This window comes from Nelumbo nucifera, chromosome 5 (assembly GCF_055504915.1).
Source record: "Nelumbo nucifera cultivar China Antique chromosome 5, China Antique-T2T, whole genome shotgun sequence".
Classification (NCBI taxonomy): domain Eukaryota; kingdom Viridiplantae; phylum Streptophyta; class Magnoliopsida; order Proteales; family Nelumbonaceae; genus Nelumbo; species Nelumbo nucifera.
The window spans coordinates 45,111,746-45,137,748 of record NC_142653.1 but is presented as its reverse complement, the minus strand read 5'-3'; the positions used below and the strand labels follow the sequence as shown (position 1 = coordinate 45,137,748).

The window sequence follows — 26,003 nt, the reverse complement described above, 5'->3', positions numbered from 1 at the left end:
TAATTACTTCTTTGATTGGATGCCATTTAACATCTTATAAATATTTCTTTAGATAAATTTAACGGTTTACAACTTTATATTTGAGTTTAGTTTGGTTAATTAGATAATACTAATTTAATTATTTAGATAAATTTAATTACATATAAATTATATTTTAAGTTGTATCTAATTTCTATTTAAATTTTTAATTATAGATAATTATTATTATTATTTTGATTACAAATAATCAAAATAATTATTCGATAATAGTTTAAGCTTATGATAATATTTTTAATTACAGATAATTAAAATAATTATCTTGGGAATGAATCCCGTGGCACCTAGGTTGGGGGGTTTATGGGTTTGGGGGATGGGTTACCCCCCCTAGTTGTGTAGTCCCTTGTAGCAAAAAAATACAGATAATTAGAATAATTATATTACATATTATTATTATTATTATTATTATTATTATTATTATTATTATTATTATTATTATTATTACAGACATATGTACTAATTATCAATAATCATAAAAAAGTAATAGTAATTACTAGAAATTATCCAAGAAAATTGCCAAAAATGAATTAATATTATTTCTAAAAAATATGATAATTTACCAAAAATCAACATCAATAAAAATAACCATTTAATATCAAATTATTTTTACTATTTCTCATACTTAATTAATAATAAACAATTATTAAAAAATTGCAGGATTTATTGGTGGAAGTAAACATACTATGTGAACATATGTACTTATTATAAATAAACTTAAAAAAAAATAATAGTAATTACAAGAAATTAACCAAAACTTGTCATTAAATAGTAGAAATGATCAAAAAAAACCAAGAAAATAACTAATATATCTAGAAAACATAATAATTACCAGAAATTACTAGAAAACAACAGAAAATTACCAATAATTATAAAAAATCATTGTAAAAATCACTTTATGAGAAATTATCGAAGAAAATTCCCAAAAGTGGATTTACATGATTTCCAAAAAAATATGATAAATTTCCAAAAATCAATATAAGTAACCATTAATTATCAAATTATTTTTACTATTTCTTATACTTAATCAACAAATTACAAAATTTATTAGTGAAATTAAAAGTACTTTGTGAAAATAATTACTAGTTATAAATAATCTTCAAAAATAATAGTAATTACTAAAAATTTTGGAGAATTTAAAGTACATTTTCTATTTGCATGGACAATGTATTATTGAGTTATATTGTTTTATTACATTATCTACATTGATTTTTTTTTGTATAGATTATAAATCATATAATTTAAACATTACAATCCTATGTATTTTTATTATTCACTTTCACTTAACAAAACCCGTGCATCACATGGGTGCTCGCTAGTAATAATTATTACACTACATTAAGAATCATTAGTCTAATAGTAATTGTTTAATTATTTACAGTTATTTTGGGAAAATTAATTTTATGAATATTTAATTACAGTAATTTTATTAATGTAACAACAAATTTTAACTTACAATGATTTTAAATTACTTACTGAAATAATAATTATCAAATTATTTATAGTGACAATAGTTATTAAATTAGAATACAATTCTTGGAATATTTTGTGTAATACTAATTATTAACTTACATTAATGATTATTAGTCTAATAATTAGTAATAGTCTAATAATTATTATGTGTAGTAATAATTATTGAATTATTTAAAATATTTCTGGAAATTAATCTTCTGAATATTTAATCATATTAATTTTACAATAATTTTATTGGAATGTGTAATCAACTATTTTATTGGTTCTCAAATAGTTTCCATTATTTAACAACAATAATTATTACAAAAGTAATTTGCATTATTTAATAATTTTTTGGAAAAATTAAAAATGTTTTTACAATAATATAGTAATTTTGGGAAATTACATTTCATAAAAATAACTTTTTGAATGTTTAATTGCAGTAATTTTATTAGCGTAACAATAATATTATAATATAATAAAATTTTTGTAATATTTAGTGTAATAATAATTATTAAATTACATTAACAATTATTAGTCTCATAATTAGTTTAACATAATTATTTAATTATTTAAAGTAACTTTGCGAAATTAATTTTTTGAATATTTAGTTACACTAATTTTATAGGAATATTTCATTACAATAATTTCCCAATATTGTTTTTCTTAATATTCTTTTATTTTATTGGTTGGGAAAATATTTTGTAGATTTTAATAATTATTGAATAATAATAAATTATAATATTTTGAAAATTGTCATTTTTTGTTTCAGGTTTTCTCTATTATATATGCGCATCTTATCTGATTTATAATATATAATATAATATGAATTACAATTTTTTTCCAGGTTACCTTTGTTCGATATATTGTGAATGCATTAAATACTATGTCCTTCAATGTATGTTTTGTATTGCGAAAATCTAGGGTGCCGAAAAGAGTACCATAAGAACTTTGACCAGTTAAAGCCCACCGGTAAATTTTGATAAATATCATTTGATTGGTTAATATGTTTATCATACCGGTTGATTGTTTGCAAGTTTTTCAGATATAATCTCTTTTTGGTATTAGAGTTAAATCTATTTTATATTTTGTTGATATTGTTTTTCTAAAATTTCTTTTCTTACATGAATGTATAGTTAAATTATTTATTTTGTTACAATAAATACATAGGCTTTATTTATATTTTGTTATAATTAAATCACTATTTTTACATTATTCATTTGATGAGTTATATGATTACCCTTGCTCTACTCACTATATCATTTACATAAGTTCACTATATAATTGGCATTCAATGTATCCTTTTGATCCTTTTTTCATTAAATTTATATGGGTTTTTTTGTGTATCACATGGGTTCCTACTAGTTTTAGATAGAGCTGCAAGTCAGGCCGGATTAGGTGGGTTGAGGTCAATCCTAGCATAACCTTAAGTTCTAAACCTTTAGCCCTAACCCTAACCCCTTCTAAATTCCTTCAACCCTAACCCAACCCAACCTTCTTCTCATCTCTTAAAATCTCGTACAACTATTTAATCTCAATTTTTTATTCAATTTTCACTATATATATGTCAACATCCATTTTTTACTCGATTTGTTACTTGAACCCCAATTTATTCCACATTCCCAATCAAACCCTTCCAATCTATTTGGAACACCTAAAAATCCAAAAAACCCGAATTTATCTCGAGAGACCTTAAATCCACTGCTAAATCTATTCGATGCCAATCCAATGGCCTTGATCAACCCCCATTTACATCTTAACCCTCAGATTAGACACCACCATCAAAATCAAGACCTTCCAAAATACTTACTAACAAATCTCAACTCAAAATTCCTTCGTTTACTCTCTCATTAAGCGAAGATTCCATTTTAACCCTAATATACCCGCTTGTAAAATTTCAGCACAAAATACCCTTATTTGCTTCTTTATTGCACAAAGATTTCATTTTGAGGCTTTGGATTAATCGAAATCAAGCATTTTCTAGATCTACCCTATTTGGGCCCAATCTGATGCCTCTGATCAACCTAGGATGCTCAAAAACCCTACCTTGTAAATTTCAACAAAAAATACCCCTATTTACCCATCCATCTAAAATGATTTAGTTTTGGCCAATCTTAGTAGTACACATACACAAAACTGTGACGGGATCTGTTCCTCACAAATGGGCACCTCACAGGTACATCCACCATGCTTTGGGAATATTCCCCACGAATAATAACTAATAAGTATAGGAGATGTTCCCAATATATGATCGGATGTGCGTATAAGGCACAAGGTGTGAGGAGCATATCGGTCCACTCTTTGTGGTCAACCCTATCTCAATCCTCCATTTTTAATCTAAAAATCCCCACCATTGAACCAGAACCTTTGGCTTGACCCCTAGACCGGTTTTGACCCGAGTTCACAAAAGTACAAAGTTGCCCCTCAACTTCCAAAAAATTACGAAATTACCATTATCTCCCTTTTCTTCTCACTTTGCCTAACCGCCGAATTCACAAGGGGAATGAAATTTTCGAAAAGGGATTGGTCATCGTCTTTTTCCTGCGAACGGAACAGGGGGCACACGTCCTCCTCGCGGCGACCGTGAACCAGTGGCGGCGGCGAAACCTTCCTCATTCCGGTCAGATCTTTCCATGGAAGGTCCTTCCTCTTTCTCTCACACCCTCTTTTCTATTCCTAGCGTCTCCCTCACTCCCAACTACACCGCTAATCTGAGATTGGAAATCAACTATTCATCGTCTTCCTCAAGACGAAAAGAGCAGCGGCGGTAGAGCGGTCGCCCCCTACATCTCCGGCCTCTCTTTCTTCCTCCTCTCTTTATTCTCGCATCCCTCTCTTCTCCGTTATCATCGCCCCCATTTTTCTTCCAGCCGGAAAACAGAAACCCAAAATCATCTTCGTCTTCATCCTCTCGCATCGGCGGCGACCGAACGGGGGGCGTCGGTTCGTCATCCCCAACCACTTGACATACAGCGGTGGATCGGCGTCGGAGCGTCACCCCCTGTTCATCATCTACTCGAATAAATCCGATACCGTTCCGGGCAACCGCGATTCGGCACTTTGCAAAGCTCACACTGGCAGTCGATTGTAGTCGAAGTCGAGCATCAATCTTCACGCTAACCAACTGAAAAGTAAGTAGGCGTTTTTGAACCCCAGCAACGACCCCGTCAACTCTTAGGCTACACTACAAACCAACATTTTCACATTTTTGGTTCTCTAGACCGCCGGTGAGTTATGCATCCTAATTTTCTATGTCTGTTTACAGTGGGTTTGAGTATGAGGTTTGTCAGATTTTCCTGGTGTAATTTGTTTAATCCTGATTATTAGAATGCTAGTTCACCGATGGAAAAAGTATAACATGATTCAGGCTCTTAGGACTGCAACGAATTCTGACCTGGTGCTATTGGATATAGTCGGAATTGGGGGATGAACATCACTGTGAACTTTGTGGTAATAGAAGTATCAAAGAAGACAAAAAATACATAATGAAGAGATAAATGACATATAATCAGTATAAAAACATAAATAAGAGAACCTTAGGCTGAGTTTGGAAAGAGAATAAATGCAAATATGTACATATTAAATACATATAAAAGAATAAAATAGAAGGTTTTGCACTCTGCATATTTGTATTTATACTCCTTTTAAACTCGGCCTTAGATAAGATGATAGGGTAGGAATGGCGAAAGAATCTAATCATAAAAAGGAAAATAAAAATAAAAAGAAGTAATAGAAATAAATAGAAAAATATAACAATAAATGAAATCAAAAATAAATTGAGAGAATGGACATTGTAAGAAATGATAAGATAAGTGAAAATAGATAGATAAATAAATAAAAATGAAAAAGAAAGAAAATAAAAAATATAAAAAAATAAAAAAAGAGTAAAAAATAATCCCATAAAAACAAATACACAAATAGAGTCACATAAGAAAATAATAACAAAATAAATAATTGGCAAAATCAGAACAAAAAAATAAAAGTAAAATTCAAAAAAGGAAAATAATAAAAAATAAAATACAAAAAAGTAAGTAAGTAAAAGAAATAAATAATAGAGAAAATAACAAAAATAATAAAAAATAATAAGCAAGTTTCTCTTGTAGGTTTTGTTCTTGATATGTTTTGGTTTATTGATTTTTAATGTGTGCCTTCAATTAATTGAATGATAACTTATTTTTGTTTGTGCCTATTTGGAACCTCATGTGGGCCTTGCCTATTGGATCCGGGAGAGGGGTGCTTAAACCCTTCCCTCTCCCATTCGAGTCTTATCCTGGTTAATTGGTGCACTGTCCTTTGGAGCCACTATTAAAGCAAAATGTTTTTGAAAATCATTTTCAGAGATTTCATCACTTCCCTTTCCTCAACTAATAGGTGCAGATTCCAAATCCAACCCAAGTGAGCTGTTTTCTGACGTTCATAATTTTAATCTTATGTTTTATTAATATTTGTTTGTTAATGTTTTTATTTCTTCTTTTAGTACAAAAATAAAAAAAAAAGCATTTAAAATGACTATAGTTTATTATGAGTTATGACTTATGATAAATCTTTTATGGGCATTAAATATTAGAAAGGAGATGAAGAATAAAATATTCAAAAAACATAAATATATTATTAAGGTTTTCATCTTTCCTTTGCGATTAAGTGAAGTGATTATTTTAAAAGAAAGGCATAATAGTATGTAATGAGGGCTATACAACTATCATACATCTAAACAAATTGATGTATGATATATCATATATAACATATATTTATATATGACATGTATATAGAGTTAGGTTTAAGTTATATTGGGTTATCCAAGGGTCAACCCTAACCCAACTCAAAATTAAGTCAAATTCATAAATTTGAACCCTAACCCTAACATGAATCAATGGACCCAACCAATGGGAATTTTTGGATTGGGTTGGGACCCAAGTTGCAGCATTTTTAGAATACTTGAATTCCATGCTCTCTTTTCCGTGACACTTGTCTAAGTCTAACCATTGCACAAGTGCACTCTACTTATCCCTTCTCTTTATTAGATGTGGGCCATCTATGCATGGTGAACTCTATACTTTGATTCAAGTCCACGTGAAGATCAAATGATTCCTAGGAATTATAGCTGATGAGGGCAACTTTTGAGCCTTAATATCAATAAAATTTAAAAAATAGATTAATTTTTTAAAAATAATATCAAATAAAGCAAAAATATATTAATTCATCGGCTCTTCCGCATCCGACAAGTCATTACCAGATAGATCATCTGACAAGGAAATTGTAAACGTCGTTAATTTTGATTCTCCCACAGATGTTGAGTGCTCTGACGAAGCTCCCTCTTATGGCCTGAAAGTACGACCCTTTTGGTGTGCCACCGCAAATCAGAGCTTCGGCTTTGATTGATGGTCGCTTCAACTTCTTCAGCGGGAGAAGAATAGAAGAGCCCGTGCTCGGGTAGCACCTTGCATGGTTGTCGGGCAATTTCGGGAACCTTTTTACGACAATGTTTCTCGTATAGTCGAGCAAAATTGTGCCGTTGTTGGCGAAAACGAAAAGGTTGCCGTTGACGTTGAGGTGAACACAAGGGTAGTGATTATTCTCCACATTGGGATCATTGGTTTACGACAGAAACGGAAGATCGAATAGAGTGTCGGTCGATCAGGATTTTGGGTAAAACTCATAATTGAATTGATTATGCCCACCAATGATGACAGAGTGGCCATCCGGTAGTAAATGGTTGGTCGCATACTATTGTGGAGCAAGGAGCCCGAAGCTATTCTCGTCCTAGTCATAGCCATTGAACGGAGCGAAAATTCTAACCGAATGTTCACCACCGTTGGATCCCCCAGTTTGGATGAGGCGCCCGTCAAGGGAGACAGAGCCCGACGAGCACCAAACGTCGGTTTGGACCATTAGAGGCCGTATTGAATTGGGCGAAACATCATACTCGGCTGAGTGAGCGGTACAGTTGACGTGCAGAACAATGTCCTTGGGGTCGTGATAGCACTTGCCATGTGGCAAAGCCAGCATCGACTTGTCGAAATCTGTTCGATCCAATATCACAACTCAGTCATTGTGAAGTAATTGCATGTGCATCACAAATATATCAATACTGTGCTTTAGGAGGTCTCACTTACCTCCTCCGCCGGTCGCATGTGCTAGTCTCGGCCAAGATATTGTTACTGTAAGGAAGAGCAGCAGCGAGACAAAGAAGCAGGACATAGGCGATGTTAAAGTCACCACGACTTAGTTTGAATGGTTTGGTTTGTGTGTGGCCGAAAGCTGCTCAGTCTGTGCCTTTAAATAAGTAAAAAGGATTATAGTTTGAATGATATGAAAGAAGAGGAAAAAGATGAATAATATTTTTGTCTTTATTTAATATTATTTAAAAAAAATAATATATTTTTTAAATTTTATTAAAATGTTATTTCTATTAGGGCCCAAAAGATGCTATTGATCCCATTCCAATATTCAATTCATAAACATATTCCCACGTGTCATCAATATAGCCGTAAATTTGACTGCAAAAAGTAACCACACTTTCAATCCATGATCACATGTGCGTATAGCAGGACTCTTTCGCTCTCTCCATAAACGAGCAAGCTGACCTCCTAAAGCGGTGGTGTCACTGGTGCTCCTCGTTGCCTGCGGCTCCCCAGTCCCAACTGGTGTGATATTGAGTATCGATTATCTGGTGCGCTCTTTTCCTCCTCTCCTTTCTTATCTTATCTGATGCATGTTTAGATATGATTATTTTAATTCAATCCAAAAATATGTTGCCACTGAGATAGAAATCGGGTGAAATTTATAACATTTCATGATTGGGGATGAGGAACTTTACGTCTTTTTTCTCGAATTCTTTTTCTAGGTTTTGGGGTGTTCTAGGAAAACGGGTGATTGGAGGAGAACAGACAAAGCCCACTTATTTTATTTGATATGTATCGAGTTTTAGTTTGTTTCTTTTCGCTTTTTGGTGGATTTGTTGGGTTAGTGGCGGACGATTCATTGGAGATTTTATTTGTATCTTTTCCGTGCTTTTCTTGGCGAACGGAGAGGGACTCTATCTCTCCGGCAAAAAGCCCTTCCTTGTCAAGACGTCTGAGCCGGGAATCCGACTCTACTCCTGGTTTTTGAAACCCCGCCACTTGAAGTATTTCTCTTAAACAGCTGGTTTTTGAAACTCCTCTTCGCCCACTGACACTAAGGGTGCACGTGCAACTTAGGTCGGGTTAACCGGAAGCCAATTCGGGTCCAATCCAAATTTGAAGTTTAAGGTTGTATGACTTGTATCTAACTTAACTTCGGGTTGGGTCATGGTTGTGACCTTGGCCAACATGACCCCACCTAAACCTCTCTAGGCTATGTTTGGCATCACTCCACAGAATCATTAAGTGATTCACTGGATTCTTAAGATGAGAAACATTTTTGGATACGAATATGAGGTGTTTCTCATTACCGGATGAGAAATCAGTTCCGGAGGCAAGATTCTATGATTCTCGCTTCTTACAAAATTAACGCACACACTCCCGTAATTTTGCGTGAAAATAGATAGGCTCAAGAAAAGCCTTTAGTTTTTTTTTCCATTCCATCTCTACACATTTCTATGGTGCTCATGTTTTGGACATGTTTTTAAATTATCCAACGCTTTGGCCTTATAACTATATATCTAAGTTTTATTTGCTTATATAAGATTTCGGATGTACTTCGATTTGCCCATCCATTTTTAATTCTGAGGGTTGCTTGAATGTTGAATCTACTACCTTACAGTTCAAGTGGAACGGTAGATAGTCAAGAGATTTACCAAACCTTTTAGCTGTAGGGATTTACCAAAACTTATAGTGAAAGAAGAATAGTAGATAAAAAAAGATGAAACAGTATCCCTTATATCTCTCTATTGAGGTTGGCTAGAGCACCGACAACAGTGAGGATGGTGAGAAACTGAGAAACAAGCGTTGGTAGGGTGTAAACAGATTGAATTCGAATATCGATCAATTAAATATTTTAGATATATAAATTATTTATATAATTTAATTATTATTTATAAATTATATAAAATATTTAAATATTTTATATAAGAATTAAATAATCAGTTGAATTCGGATATTTATTAAATTGAATAAGATCATATCCGAATTTGAATCCAATTAGTTAATTAATATGAATAAATATCTGAATTCGATCAATTATAACATTCAAATTATGTGAATTTGATTCGAATATGTTGAACCTCTCATTCAAAATCAGATTCAATTATGTTGAAACTCTCATTTAAAATCGGATATTCAAATACTGTTGACATCTGTAAGCATTGGTGTGGGGATGGGGTGAGAGGGAGAACATAGAAAGTGGGTGATAGAAAGGGAGGGGGGGGGGGGGGGGAGAAGAGGAGGGTAGGGATTAGGGATGCAAATGATCGGATTGGATTCGAATTAGGGTACATTTGAAACGGATCTATGATCTAATTGGAGTCAATTTGAATTTGAATCGTACTGGATCTTTGGACCTAATTTGATCCAACTTGTTTTTTTTAATTAATAAATTATTAAAAGAAAAAAATAAACTATACCAATTTAAATAAAGAAAAAATAAAAAAATACAGATATTTTTTAATCATTTTCATCATATATACATGTTTTTTATAAAAAATAAATAATATAACAAATTTATAAAAATACAATATAAATAAATAAATAATATATATATATATATATGTATTATATATATTTATATTTATAAATATATAACACATTGGATTGGATAGGGGTGATCCAAATCCGATGCAATTTTGATCGGATCACAGGATCCGATTTGACTAAATAAGATCAGATCTCAAATCGGATCATGACCCTATCCATTTGCACCTCTAATAGGGATTTATGAATGAAAATTAGCATCGCATCAATTCGATACATGTCCGTATTGGCCCAATGCTAACAAAAAAAAAAAAAAATAGAACATATAAATTCTATATGTTCCTTATATCGGATCCTTAATAAAACATAATGTGTCAGCCGATAGGAATTGATATATTGCAAAATTTCAAATCTTGGAATTTGATCATATTGCAAAATATTATCTACACTTAAATATTATAGACTGAACTGGTCCACGATGGATACAATCAATTTTCTATGATTTTGCAAAAAAAATATTAAAATATTTTAAGTCTTGTAAATTGAACTGATTCACGATGGATACAATCAATTTTCTATAATTCTACAATAACTTATTAAAATATTTTATTCAAAATTTTATAAGATAAAATATACATACTATCATACCACAATATAGAATGGGGCCCAATGAATTGAATCATCCTTGCGCGTATTTTATTGAACCACTGAACATAGCCTAAACCCCCAGAAAGGCTTTGCCGTTTTGCTGCATCATGAATCACGCGACACCGACTATTATAAAGAAAGTCAAAACAATTATAGTTTTATTTTTTATGTTTAACGGTTTTCTGTCTTAATTAATTATTAAATTTGTATAATATAAAAACTATATTTCAATTTAATTTCGAGATATGTTTATTGCCTAATTACCTGGAGGAGACACCAGTTGACCACTGTTGATGGTGCCGATAATATTTTGATTTGAGATTCGAGACTTGTAAGCCGAGAACCAACCGATGCCAATAAAACCCCTTCCAATACCAAGTTTATTATAGCGAGTCGGGAAACGTTTCAACCTGATTTATTTGTATTGGGAGGAAATTCGGACTCGGTTACAAACTTACAACCTCTCAGAAGCCTGACAAGTGACAAGTGATAAGAACACGATGTAACAACTAACAAGCCAAATCGAAATATTTCCTCATGAATAAAATACGAAGATATTAACTGTGAGGACGGTTTTGTGAGGATCAAATCCAATTACGTATCGAAATCGAATCTGCTCCTCACACAGGGTGTCTCGTACGGACATCGCTGGCGACAAAACACAGCCACAAATGGGAAACATCTGCTGCGTGGATGTGGCCAGCAGATTTGGACTCACAGTGAGTTTGTAGGACTTAACAGTCCAACTCGAAAACCATATGCCAATAAGAACATGTATGTGTTTTATTTCATGGGCAGATATTCCCAATGCAAGGCTATCATTGTTGTTTGAATGGATTCACAGTGAATTTGTAGGACTGAGAAACTTTGAATAATGTTAAGCGTGTTATAAGGCCAGGTTTGGCGAGTACGACAAGAAAGCCAACTGCAGGTGCTTTCCCAGTCAAAATTGCTAAACTCTCATCGGTCATTGTTCATTTTCTGTCTCTGCTAACCTCTTCTATTGCATTTTGATCTTTTTGGTCGTACGATTTTCTTGAAATTATTGGAAATCCAAGGTACTTCAGTTCTTCTCGGACTACAGACTTGCTTCATATTAGCCGACACAGAGAATTTGAGAAGTTTCCCCTTTCCTTAGGTTGAAGTTTGAAACAAAGAGAATTTTTAATTTCTGGCTGTTCCGCCTATTCGCAAGTCTAACGGACTTTATGTTTATCATTTTTTTAGTTTTTTGTTCAGAAAACCGAAAATGTCTGTCCATTTCTCTGTCTAGGGAATACTGATGTTTAAATTGATAGGTTTTTTATTATTATTTTAATCGTGATATGTTGTTTTTAGGTGAGGCCCACGTCGAAATAATTGATGCATTAATTGTTTTTTTCCGTCTGGTTTAATCTTGCTGTGCCCATTGTCATGTATTATTATTTTGTCTTGACTAGTTGAATATTGGTTACACCTTTGAATTCCGAGAAAATTACATGTGAGTTGGTTTAGAATTGACATGGTTTGGTTCTATCTTTCCTATTTGTTTTTGAATAAACCAGCTCATCAGACAGTCATTACTGAATGCACATTCATTATCAATTTATCATCATCGTCATCATTTTATCATTTTATGATCTGGGTGCTTGAATTAAACAATCGGTTCATTCTTCTTCTTGCAGCTTTTCTTTTTCGGAATTCATTCAGGAACAATGAAGCGTAGTGATTCCCATAATGAAAATGTATGTCAGAGAAATATGTTCGATCGGAAATCTTTTAGAAGTCTCAGTCTGGATAGAAGGGACTACAATGGGATGAATGGAAATGGACCGAGACAAGGAGGTGGGTCGTGCGGTCAGATAAGTGGTATTGGTTCTTTGCAGAGAAGGCACTCCCTCAGTCTTTCACGTGGGTTTGTACAAGTATCTGATGACCTTGAAAGCGAAACCATGTCACAGGCTGGAGATATTGGGGACCGAGCACTTCACAGCAATAGATATAGTGAGAATAGTAGCTTCCGGTTCTCATTGGATGATAATTCATTACGTCTGGAGAATGGAGTTGGATCAATTCCTGAAGATGATGTTATGTTACAGTCTTATGGCTTTTGCGTTCGTGATGGTATTTCGCCAGATGCCAAATCCCCTGTTTCTCCACTTCCATCTGAGATTATATCTCCCCTCTCAACAGATGCAATTATCCACTCTGGAGACAAAAATCAAAGTCAGGCATCGGGCTACAAGGTCACTTCCTAGTAGATTCAATCTCTTATGTATTTTTTTTTTTTTTTAATTTTACATGAGACGTGAATTTTTAAGGTGCACTGACATGTTTTCGAGAATTCAGATAGTAATGAATTAGACTAAAAGCGGTAAATAGTCTGGCCATGGTTGAAACTATTTGAGCATTATCAACAATTTAATTTCCAATTGCTTGAACTTATATAAATCCTAATACAGAAATTTATCCTTAACTTTCTCCTAGTCTACTACATCTAATCCTAAATGGATGAGTTCCATAGTTTCTTGCTTGAGTTTATAGTTCTCTGAAGAAAGACCAAAACAGTTATTCATTATGTGCTAAAGGTTTTAGTATTGTAAATGCTTCATGTTTTCTTGATACAAGACATGCAGTTTATTGATTTGGAATTTGTAATTGCAGAATGACCAGAAACAGCTGCCCCTGTTATTGGAGTATATTTCATGCCTTGCTCATTTAGCCTTCTTCGGAATACTTGGGGTAATATGCCAAATTTGGTGGAAATTTGTTTGGTTTCCTAGTATATATGCGAGAAAGAGTATCCTAATGTTCAGACATAGACACTTACAATTTTGAAATTTGGATTACTGTGTGTTGTATGGATCCAATTTTTGACATGGCATATTTGGTTCTTTGTTAGTTTGAATTCTGAAGTTAGGCAGGAAAACAAGCGTCGGCTTTAGACATGGATATGAATTCTCACACACACTAACCCTGAGTAAACTGACATGATTTGTATGTAATGAGAAGAGTTTATTTGGTTATGCACTTTATAAAAATTAAACTTCTAGATATGGACAAGATGGACATCCGAGTTCTTTTGTTGAGATTACAAAATAGAGCCATTGTAATTGAAAAGGAATTTATTTGATGTGACAAAGTTGGTTTGGTTAATTCTGGTTGTTGCCAGGAATTTTCTCTTTCACCCATCTCATATTTCTTCTTCTAAGTGATTTGTCTCTCTGTTGTTTACTTTAAAAGCAAGGGTTTTTCTCTTTCTGATTTCTTGCTTATTCTTTTCTGGGTAGACAACAAGATGTCTAGAGGAGTTTGTTTTGTCCTTCTGAGGAGGTTAGCTGAGGCTAACTGTCCTATTGGGGTTTCCTGATCATGATGTAATTTGTTGATTTATTTATCAATAAATAAATTTGTAGGACCTCCTACCCTGTTATTTGAGGCTGAGAACCCAAAACATTTCTGGTTGAAACAACAATGGTACCAAAAACAACCTAACTTGTATTCTTTTTTGGGTATCTTAATAGTCAGTCAGGTAAGTCCATCACTAGAGGTTAGTAGGGACTCCGAGATGGGGCAGTGTAGGATGCATGTGAAGCCCATTAGCTATACTGTGGAGAGCTGGCAATTCTGTGGGGTTGATCCCACGTCTCTGTTTTGAGAGTGATGCAAAGTGACCATTTGAGCTTGCTATGAGAGAGGTGAGACACCTAGCAAATGAATTGGGGAGTCAGCTTCAAATTGGTTTAGATGCAGCATATGGTTTGGCAGATATTCTTGCTAAACAGGGAGTAAATAGGGCAGGGATGTTCTGGGCTTCTTTATAATGAACATAGTGTCTCTAAAGTGTTGTTTGCACTTTATGAGTGTAAAGGCTTTCCTTGTTGATTGAATTAATAACTTATTAGTTACCTATTGATAAAAAAGTAACCATCTCAACAAGGTTCCACCTAAGTTGTACTTGATACAGTTCATGCTGATCCAATGCCCTGTTAATTTGTAACAGCTATAGTAGTACATATAATTTATCTTCCAACTTGGCATAATAAAGGCTCTTAACCACCATATTAATACATTCCATTTGTCACTGGTTGACATCCTTAGATAGAGCATGTAGTTGATTACTTGGTGCTAACTTGCTTTTTGTTAAGCTCAAGTTATTTTATCCAATTTAGTGTTAGCCACTAATATATAGAATTTCTTTTCTTGTACTATATTTTCATTTCTATTGATCATATCATCAATATATAAGGAAAAGTAAGTGCCTATTCCGATAAAAAAGAAGTTCCTTATCTTTTCCTAGTGAACAATTGATGTTGTGTTAAATCTATGTAGTACTATCAGGTTAGAAAACTGGACATGACATTCTAAGGCATATATTTGCTTTGCATTGCTAATAACTACTTATTTTCTTCTTAATGAACAATTGATGCATTGATGGTTGAATTAATTCAACATTACCTGCTTCAGTATTTTAGAAGGCTGAATGCATCATAGTAAGGCATAGATTTATTTTCACAAGAAAGAGGAATGCATGTTAGTCATCCTTGCCAAATTTCCCTTTCCCTGCCTTGTTCATGCTGAGACATTTTCTTTATAGAAAAGACTCTAGATAGTTTTGATTACAGCTCAAGAAGGTTCATTTAGGCATTTTCTTTATGGAATAGACTCTCTATATGGTTTTGATGACAGCCCAAGAAGGTGCATTTAGGTGTTCTTGGGACACCTGTAGCCATTAGCTAGTTCCATGTTTTAGTTCTTTTAACTTTACAGTTCTCTAGTTCTTCCACTTATCTGTTACTTAAGTTTTCAATTCAGTATAGAAGCTTCTATATTTACTCATCTTGCATTTGCAAAACATATGGCAGGTGCTGACAAGGTATTTACTGCAAAAGCTCTTTGGTCCCAGTGTTGCAGGTGTCACAAGTGATCAAAGTTTTATCTACCTTGATCTTCCTTCTAATATGGTCTCTCTCTCTCTCTCTCTTTCTCTCTCTCTCTCTCTCAAACACACACACATAAAGACCTGAAAACATAATTGTTTCTACTGTTGCTACAGTAGTCCGAACCAGTAAGGAGAAGAAGAAAGAGAAGGAGAAGAAGAAGAAGAAGAAGAGGAGAAGAAGAAGAAGATGAAAGAACTGTCGAACCTGATAGCTAAACCCTATCAGTCGACCTCTTAATAGTGATTAGGCTCTAATTAAATGTACAAGGACTAAACTACCCCTACTTAAGTACGGGACAGAGAACCTCTAATAAGACTGCCACATAAGCTCATAACTTAACCAAGGTGAGTTGACTAATCTACCCTTATTCGGCTAACTCTAACACTCCCCCTCAAGCTGGAGAATATATATCATATAATCCCAGCTTGTTACATATATAGTTCACTCTCCCTGAGCTTAAGGCTTTTGTAAACAAATCTGCCCACTGATCACCTGAGCCTACATGTTCTGTGCTTATCTCTCCAGTAAGAACCTTCTCCCTCACAAAGTGGCAATCAATCTCTATGTGCTTTGTTCTCTCATGAAAAACAGGGTTGGATGAGATATGGAACGCAGCTTGATTGCCACGGTACAACTTCATAGGTTTATCCATGTGGAACCCGATTTCTTGTAGGAGATTCCTCAACCACACTAATTCACATGTAGTGTGTGCCATGGCTCTGTACTCGGCTTTAGCACTGCTTCTAGCCACAACCGTCTACTTTTTACTTTTCCACGTCACAAGATTTCCTCCAAGAAATGTGCAGTAACCTGTAGTAGATCTTCTATCAGACACAGAGCCCGCCCAATCTGCATCCGTGTACCCAACTACTTCAAGTTTTCCTCCTGGTTTATACAATAGCCCACGGCCCGGAGCTCCCTTCAAATATCTTACAATTCTAAGAACTGCATCCCAGTGAGATATACGAGGGTTCTGCATAAATTGGCTCACCACACTAACTGCAAAGGAGATGTCTGGTCTCGTGATAGTCAAATAGTTCAGCTTCCCCACTAGTCGTCTATACCTTCCAGGATCATCAAATATTTCCCCTGTATCACTGCTCAACTTAACATTTGGTTCCATAGGAGTCTCAGCCGGTTTTGTACCTAATAGTCCTGTTTCGTCCAATAGATCGAGAACATATTTTCTTTGGCACAGGTTTACACCTTGTCTTGATCTAGCAACTTCTATACCCAAGAAATACTTCAATGTCCCAAGGTCTTTTGTTTGAAAATGATTTTGCAGAAAGACCTTTAGTTTGTCGATCCTCAATTTGTCACTACCAGTTATGACAATATCATCCACATAGACCACTAATAAAATCTTTCCAGCTTCTGAGTCATAGCTGAACACTGAGTGATCAACCTGGCATTGTTTCATTCCAAAATTCTTCACCACTTCACTAAACTTCCCGAACCAAGCACGAGGTGGTTGTTTCAACCCATAAATTGCCTTTTAAAGTCTGCACACCTTACCAGCCTCCCCCTGAGCAACAAACCCAGGTGGTTGCTCCATATATACCTCCTCTATAAGGTCACCATGAAGGAAGGCATTTTTTATGTCAAGTTGAAATAGAGGCCAATCATACATAACTGCCAGGGAAATTAACACACGGACAGAGCTAATCTTAGCCACTGGAGAGAAGGTCTCCATATAGTCCACTCCATACAACTGTGAATAACCTTTAGCAACAAGTCTGGCTTTTAGACGCTCCACACTACCATCTGGCAAGTATTTAACAGTATACACCCATTTACAACCCACAACATACTTACCAGGAGGAAGAGTAGTGAGCTCCCACGTGTGAGTATGCTGAAGAGCAAAGAGTTCCTCCTCCATTGCCTGCCTCCACCTAAGTGAACTAAGAGGCTCTTGGACATATTAGGTATGGAAGTAGATGACAATAGTGAAACAAACTGGCGATGTGAGGCGGAAAGGCGAGATATTGAAACAAAATTGGAAATGGGATGGAGAGTAGAACTACGTTTACCTTTCCGTAAGGCAATGGGTAGATCAAGTCCTGAGGGTTCAGCAACAGGAGCAACGATAGGATCCGCGGACAAGGTAGAAGCTGGAGGAGGGGTCGGTGTCGTTCGACGTGTATACACTTGCCGAATTGGTGGTCGTTTAGTAGGGATCTGCACTGGATGAGGTGACGAGTCAACTCCAATAGGAACACCCGAAACGGGATCACTGACCGGAAGAGGAAGAGGAAGTAAAGGTGGAGACGAAGATGCTTCAGTTTTTGAGAAGAAGGGAACAAACTCAAAAAAGGTGACATCAGGACAGACATAGCACTTCTGAGTAATGGGATTGTAACACTTGTACCCTTTTTGAGTCTGAGAGTAGCCAAGAAAGACACACTTAATGGATCATGCATCCAACTTGTCTATTCCAGGACTCAGATTGTGAACAAAGCACACACAGCCAAAGATACGAGGTGTTAATGGAAAGGGAGACAAGGTGGGGAACAAGATAGAGAAGGGAGACCGACCATGAAGAATAAAAGAGGGCATCCGATTAATGAGGAAACACGCAGTAAGTACAACATCACTCCAAAACTGTTTAGGAACACTCATATGATGAAGAATAGACCGAGCCGTTTCAAGGAGATGACGGTTCTTCCGTTCAGCCACCCCATTTTGTTGAGGAGTGGATGCACATGAAGTTTCATGAATGATGCCATGCTGTTCTTTACTGTTGAAAGGAAGTAAGAAAATATTCACGACCATTATCTGAACGAAGAACTTTGATTGGAACACTAAATTGTGTACGTATTTCAGCATGGAATTTTTGAAAAATGGAAAATAATTCACTCATTTCTTTCATTAAATAAATCCATGTCATTCTTGAACAATCGTCAATAAAAGTAACAAAATACTTGTAACCATTATAAGACTCTATTTTGATCGGGCCCCAAACATCTAAATGAACCAAAGCAAAATGACTCAACATATGACTTTCAACTCTAGGACTGAAGGAAACACGACGATGTTTCCCAAACTGACACGACTCACACTGTAACACTGACAATTGACTCAAAGACGGAACTAGTATCTTGAGTGCCTTGAGAGAAGGATGTCCCAGTCGACAATGCCACTGTAGAGGAGTGAGTGAAGTCTAAAGTGCAGATGACGATCCACCACCGTTAAGATAATACAATCCACCAGCTTCATGCCCCCCACCAATCTTCTTCCCCGTCCTGAGATCTTGAAAAACACAAGAGGAAGGGAAAAAAGTAACAGAACAGTTAAGAGTCTTGGTTAATTTACTAACAGACATAAGATTGAATGGAAACATAGGGACATATAGAACAGATGATAAAGAAAGAGAAGCCATGTCAACATTGCCAACACCACAGATGGGAGAGGAGGAACCATTGGCAAGGGTAACAGTTTGAGATGTGAAAGTTTCAGAGAGAGAAGAGAACACACCTGGAGTCCCGGTCATGTGATCAGAGGCTCCAGAGTCAATAATCCAAGGAGAGGTTTTAGATGACAGGCAAGCTATACCCGAGTGGGCAAGAGTAGCAGCAGTGTGCTGTGAAGTGGACTGAAGGAACCGCTCATACTCGTCACGCGGTACACTCACCATCTCCCTTCCGGAAACAAATGTAGATGTGGAAGGAGTTAGGTCTGCCTGTTGATTATCACTGACATCAACCCCACCAGCAACAGCATGATTGGCCCATTTAGAGGGAGGGCGGCCATGGAGATCATAACAGAAATTTACCGAATGTCCTTCCCTGCCACAATGGGTACACTTCCTTGTAGAGCTGCCTTTTTCTTTGCCACGGCCTCCCCCTGAGTCACGACCACCACCACGGCCAAATATGGAACCACCACGACCTCCTCGGGAGGCATGTCCTCCTCCTTTCGTACCACGTCCACCTCCTCTGGCTGTCACAAAAGCTGATCTATTAGACTGTGTGGCATTCTCTGTCTGTTCCAAAGAAATCCTGCGAAGCCGAGCAAACACTTCCTCAAGTGTAGGAAGGGTAGAGCCCCCCAATATTTGGGCCCTAACTAGTTCATACTCTGATTTCAACCCCACTAAGAACCTTGTGATATCTAGTTGTTCCCTTTGTTGTTGCTGAACCTTAACATCTGGAGTGAGAGGATGATAGACATTGAGTTCATTTCTGAGGTTCTTCATACTGGCATAGTACTCTTCTAGGGTTTTATTTCCTTGTTGCAGACCAAAGTACTCCTGATAGAGCTGATATACCGTTGTAGTATTATCTTGCCCAGAATACAGCTTCTTGGCATGTTCCCATATGTCCTTAGCTAAATCTAAGAACATGAAGTTGGCACTTATTTTGGGTTCCATACTGTTCCATAGCCATGTCATGATTTGAGCATCCTCCTGTTCCCAATCATCAAACCCTGGAGAGTCATTCGGTGGTTTATCTTCTTTCACATGCTTCACTTTTCTCTTTGCCTTGAGAAAAACTTCCACCGACTTGGCCCATGGAACATAGTTCTCACCATTCAGTTTAATTGAGGTCATCTGTACACCTAAATAGTCAGAGGAAACCACTACACTAGGTTTCTGATCACTACAGCCATCTCCCATTGCTGCCATGATACTCTTTCAATGCTGCCTCTAATCTGAATTCCCAATCACCAACTAAGTGCTGTTGTCAAGAGTTTGATGTTCCAAAACCTACAGCAGTCCCTAAACACAATGATAGATACACACGCCTTTGTTCTTATCCACACCACTACTGATTTCACAAAAAACACAGACTACACCGACATTAATTCAGCACTTACTAACCACATGCAAGCTCTCTTACAACTACTCAACAGAGTTTGTGCATCACAAGCACCACCACACAGCCATAGCTGTCACACACAATACAGACCTGCTTTAACGCTTTTTAGAGAGCACCACAAGACCAACAAGAACTCAACTAGTACCATTGCATTACACCTTGCACCATTCGGCCACCTACAGTAGCCCCTACACCATTCGGCCACCAGCAGCAGCCCTTACACCATTTGGTCACTGTAAACACAGCCTGTTCTTGGAATTTTTCCAAGAACTAGGGCAACAACCAATCTAGTTCTCTAGGTTCTGATCAGTCTTCTCAAGTTCTTGAAGATTTTCAACCCAGAAATACCAACAACACAAAGAGAAGAGATAACCAACCTTCGTTTGAGAGCTTCAGCCAACCATTCACTGCTGAAGTTGTTTTCTTAGGAAAGGAGGTTCTATGCACCAGAAAAAAAAAGAGCTGAGATGTTTCAGGCCTAGGACGAACCACTTTTCTCCATTGACAGCCCAGAGAAGAAAAGGAGAGAACTGAAGCACGAACTGAAGTTGTCACGAACTGAAACAGGTCACGAACCGGGCTCTGATACCATGTTTCTACTGTTGCTACAGTAGTCCGAACCAGTAAGGAGAAGAAGAAAGAGAAGGAGAAGACGAAGAAGAGGAGAAGAAGAAGAAGATGAAAGAACTGTCGAACCTGATAGCTAAACCCTATCAGTCGACCTCTTAATAGTGATTAGGCTCTAATTAAATGTACAAGGACTAAACTGCCCCTACTTAAGTATGGGACAGAGAACCTCTAATAAGACTGCCACATAAGCTCATAACTTAACCAAGGTGAGTTGACTAATCTACCCTTATTCGGCTAACTCTAACAATAATTATATATGCTTTTAACAAAAATGATCCAATGTCCAAAATTAGTATGGCCCTCATACCTCCATGTTTTTCCCATTAAAATCATGAAGGGATGTAATATCTTCAATTCATACTTAGACTGCATTTGCCATTCCTTATTTTAAGGATTTATCGCCTTTTTGCAGTTAAAAACTCAGTGTTCATAGGGGCATTTTAACTTCAAAAAGGAGATTAGTCCTTAAAATAAGGAATGCCAAATGCAGCATTAATGTGTTAAACATATAAGTAAGATTATTATCCCTAGCCATCTTTTTTTCATCAACACTTGATTGGAGGCTTATGCATTTTCATATGTTTCTCAAGATTATTCCCTCAAAATTATGATGTGTGCTATTGTAGGTAGGTTCTTTCTTGATGGGATGGTTAGGTGTGGTTTTCAAAGGAGACATATGCAATGTATCCGATCTTTTGGCAATTGGATTGACAACAGGATACTTGGGAAGCCTCACAACTTTCAGTGGCTGGAACCAGAAAATGCTTGATCTTAGTGTTAAAGGTCATTGGGTGTTCTGTGTTGTTGGCTTTCTACTAGGTAATATTTCATTTAGAGGATTATTTGAAAGTAAAATTACTACTATAAACTTAAACTCCATTCCTTTTCTTTTGTCTCCCCCTTCTTTCTTCCTTTCTTTTTCAATCTCTTTTTCATTTTTTTTTTTCGGGGGGGGGGGGGTGTTGTGTGGTGTTGTATAGGGGGTTGGGTTCGATTGCTCCATGGTGCTTTTTCCAGTGATTTAAAAGGCGTGCCTAGGTGCATAGGTGAGACAAATTTTAGCGTAAGCGCCTTGCCTAGGTCCCAAGTGCAGCACTTTCAAATGGCATACGCCTGGTGTGCCTTGCGCTTCAGCCCAGGTGCACACCGTTTGAAAATTTGTGCATTTTTTTTTCTGGTTTTTTTTTTTAATGCTTAGAAGCTGGGCTGGGGGCTCCACCCCTAGACCCCTAACGGAGCCCCTCAAGGCAAGCCCAAACAAGTGCATATCAAGGTCTTAAATTCTTAATCCCTATAAAAAAATGTTACCAGAGCAGAGAGAACCCCATATTTGCTAATGTTGCTCATTCATTCATCCTAATAAAAGATATTTTAAAAAGGTACTCAAAGATATAAAACCATTTTTTATAGGGATTAAGAATTTCAGACTCTGATATGGTCTTGTTTGGGCTTTTATTGAGTGGCTTGGTACAAAGGTGGCTCATAGAATTAGGAATGCATAATGTTTAACATCACATTAGCTATTTGAAGTAATGCAACTGGGAAAAAATTGAAGAGATTAAGAGTTTAAATGCTTGAATACGTTTTATGTGTTATGCTTGATTTTATTTTTAAACTTTTATTTTAAATATGTTTTACATGTTATGTTTATGTATTTTAATTTAATAGGTTTTTTTTTCAAACATTTATTTTAAAATTTAAGTTTATATTTTTAACTAATAATGTGTTTAACATTTTTAATAGTGCATTTTTTTTTATTTTTTTTGCATTTTTGTGCCTTGCTCAAAAAATGTGTGCCTCGTCTTGCGCTTCTTGCCTCGGGCACAAAATGGCTCTTGTGCATTTTTTTGCACCTTGAACTTTTAAAATACCGACTTTTTCTTGTTGAATTGGTTGAATTGTTGTCTAGTTAGGCAACAACATTGTGCAATACAGACCAATGAACAAAACCATACAATTACCTTCTGCATGTGGGCCTTTTTGGTAGCTTTACAATTCCTTAGATATGCGCTTAGATTATTAACAGCATAAAATCAGTGCATACTTCATGCTACTTCTAGTCAAAGAGCTCTTTCATTTGTTTGGTCCAGATCAATGACCATCATATCATTTGCATCACTTTTACACTGTAGTAGTCCATACTACCTGTATTGTCATATTATGTTGCTAGTATTTTTAGTAAGGCCATTCATTATGGGAGCATTCTCAATTTTCATGTCCTTCATGGCAGGCATGCTTCTTGCTGCTCAATCTATCATTCTAGGGGTTGATACTGCCAGAGATTTCAGGAAGCTACTCAAGAAACTCAGAAGAGGATCTTCAAGTGACATCACTAACTCAGAAAAAACCTGGAGGGTGGACAGCTGCAAACGGCATTTGGCAGTTCTTATGGTGTTGGTACTGATGGTTGGCTTGTTGTGGGGTGTTAGTGGAGCATTGGTGAGAAAAAGGTTTGATGATGATAACAAGGGTGCTGAGCTGTGGTTAGCTTGCTTGGTTGCACCTCCTGGTGTGTGGGCCAGATGGTTCTTAGCCCGTCTTAATGGAAGAGGGTTAGGAAAGAAGGGTTTATTGAAGTGGGTCCCTTTTGGAACTCTAATTGCAAATGTTTCTGCAGCTTTTATTATGGCAGCACTTGCAACAGTGAAGAAAGCGGTAAGGTTTCAATAACATCATAATGGCTTGCACATATCATGCAACAGGGATTTCTTTTGCTTTTATGAACAATTGTCTGCTCATTGGGATATATGCAGCACATAATTTTTCAGCATGGCCATAATTTCAATTTCTGTCCTCTCTAAACTTACAGCACTCTGTATTGAAAAGGCCACTTCCCAATATTAATCCTAGCTATCTCAGGTGTTGAGAGGGTTGACTGGATAGACCTAACTTTTGGCATTTTCTGCACAAAGTCCCCACTCTCAGACTCAAACTTGCATTCTTATGTTGTCATCCAAAGATTTTATTCTACAGTGTTTGGTACTCTAAATCAAACAAAACCCAAATGCACATTCTACAGTGTTGCACATTTGTTCTATGATTCATTATGAAATCATACATTGAACCTTGTAGTTGATGGTTGGCTTTTCAACCCAAAACTAAATTTTGTGTTAATAATGGATGGCGTACTAAAGGGTGGTCCAATTGTTCTACCTTTGCCATGTTTGTCATCTCAATTCCCACTAGACAATACTGTTACTAGTTGTGGCAGCTAAGTAAAGATTATTTGGATTCTGAGGAGGTTTCTCTGTTTTCTGCAGGTTGATAGCAAGACTTGTGAAACAGTTGCAACAGGACTTCAGTTTGGGTTTATGGGGTGTCTAAGTACTGTTTCCACTTTTATTGCTGAGTACAATGCAATGAGAGAGAGCAAGCATCCATGGAGAGCAAATGCATATGCATTGATGACAATACTACCATCTTTTGGCTTAGGGATTCTAATTTATGCTATACCTGTCTGGGCAAATGGTTATGAGTAGTGGACTAGTAAGTAGAGAGACATTCATGGTGAAAACCTCAGGGATGGACATGCACCTATGTGTGAGAAGATGGAGATAGTCTTGCAAAGTTTGCTGTTCACAAGGCTCTAAATATGTCCACAAACTCATTTCCAAGTTCATGTGGTAATGCATAAGGGGAGAATATATTGGGCCCTTGCTCTAACAAAATCATCCAAGCACTAGTGCTCAATGTTCATTTATCCCTTCTGATACTTGAGAAATTGAGAATCATTCCACCAATGGAACACAAGCTTGATGGACCTGGTATAGTTATGCACTTGCCCACATTTTTGGCCACAAAGCATGAGAACAATGAAAGCTTTTAGTGAAGCAAATTTTTTCTGCAGATAATATCAACTAGACTCTTCCCTGCTACAGGATACTGGACTTACCCTGGAGGTTTCTTTTGCTGGCAATCATTCAGCACACATACATATATGGTGGTGGATAATGGATGATCACCATGAGACATGCCTTGTGTTATTTATGTTTCCATCTTTTGTATAAATTTTCCACTGTTATTCAAAGCAATCTACATGGCAGCAGTCTTATATGCAGGTCAAAAGTAAGATAAGAAAATAAAAAAAAATTATATGCTAGAGCAGCTACACCCATCCATATTTTAGTTTGCATACTATGTAAAGTTGGATGTTACTATGATTTAAAATTTAGCAATGGTATAAATGATGTATGAATGAAACAGGAAGCAGGTTACCTAAAGGACCTTTTTTCTGGCAGATGAATCAATACTTTTATTAACCGTCAGCATGCATTTACATTGGTAATTTTTCTTGGCTTTTCAGAATATCTGGAGCAAATGTCTTCTAAAATATTTTGTAGGCCTATGCTGGTAGTTTTGAATGTTGGAAATCTTGTTGACAATCTAGTCCATACTGCCTGTAGATCTCTACTAAAATATCTATATGACAACAGTCGTGACCGTGCCCTCCAGCAAAAAGCGGTTTTATCGGTGGTCAGATCCAAACTACCGAAAAATCTCTACTAAAATGTCTACATTCATGCATACATAGATCTCTGTGGCAGGATGAAAAATTCTTCAGCCGTTGCAGTAAAGGGATGTTTTCCAGAAGGCAGGAGAGATTTTTTAGGACCCTGGTGCTTGAAATATTTAATCAAGAGAGGAGTAATGTCACACTTGCAGCTCTTTGGATTATTTGGGGAGAAAGGAGTGCTAGAATATTTGAGATCGAGCAGCACAATTACAAGCTTTTCTGAGGAAGAAATTATAGTTATTTTTATCGGTGGTCAGATCCAAACTACCGAAAAATCTCTACTAAAATGTATGCATTCATGCATACATAGATCTCGGTGGCAGGATGAAAAATTCTTCAGCCGTTGCAGTAAAGGGATGTTTTCCAGAAGGCAGGAGAG

The 26,003-nt window shown here is 36.1% G+C and overlaps 1 protein-coding gene and 1 pseudogene across 4 annotated transcripts; one reads left to right on the top strand and one right to left on the bottom strand.

The window, feature by feature from the left end:
- Nucleotides 1-3,987: 3,987 nt before the first annotated feature.
- Nucleotides 3,988-8,012, bottom strand: LOC148791501 (aldehyde oxidase GLOX-like; annotated as a pseudogene).
- A 15-nt stretch (nt 8,013-8,027) lies between these two features.
- Nucleotides 8,028-25,370, top strand: LOC104608518 (camphor resistance CrcB family protein). Of its 4 annotated transcripts, XR_016076487.1 has the most exons (8): nt 8,028-8,155; nt 12,407-12,967; nt 13,386-13,463; nt 15,587-15,685; nt 21,738-21,930; nt 23,342-23,766; nt 24,372-24,875; nt 24,959-25,370. XR_016076487.1 is itself a non-coding variant. In XM_019199621.2 (7 exons), the coding sequence occupies exons 2-7, from the start codon at nt 12,437-12,439 to the stop codon at nt 24,588-24,590; spliced, it is 1,545 nt and encodes a 514-aa protein (XP_019055166.1). In that variant the 5' UTR covers nt 8,028-8,155; nt 12,407-12,436; the 3' UTR covers nt 24,591-25,370. The 4 variants fall into 4 exon arrangements, 3 of the variants coding, with proteins under 3 accessions (XP_019055166.1, XP_019055167.1, XP_010272848.1); XM_019199621.2 differs by having other exon boundaries at nt 24,372-25,370; XM_010274546.3 differs by lacking the exon at nt 8,028-8,155 and adding an exon at nt 11,653-11,800 and having other exon boundaries at nt 24,372-25,370.
- The last annotated feature ends 633 nt before the right edge of the window (nt 25,371-26,003 follow it).

Bases quoted from the DNA above. Each gene is read 5' to 3' on its own strand.
- LOC104608518 (XM_019199621.2), top strand. From the start codon at position 12,437: ATGAAGCGTAGTGATTCCCATAATGAAAATGTATGTCAGAGAAATATG. The intron at 12,968-13,385 runs GTCACTTCCTAG...TTGTAATTGCAG, and splicing joins GTCAGGCATCGGGCTACAAG to AATGACCAGAAACAGCTGCC. The intron at 21,931-23,341 runs GTAATATTTCAT...CCTTCATGGCAG, and splicing joins TGTTGTTGGCTTTCTACTAG to GCATGCTTCTTGCTGCTCAA.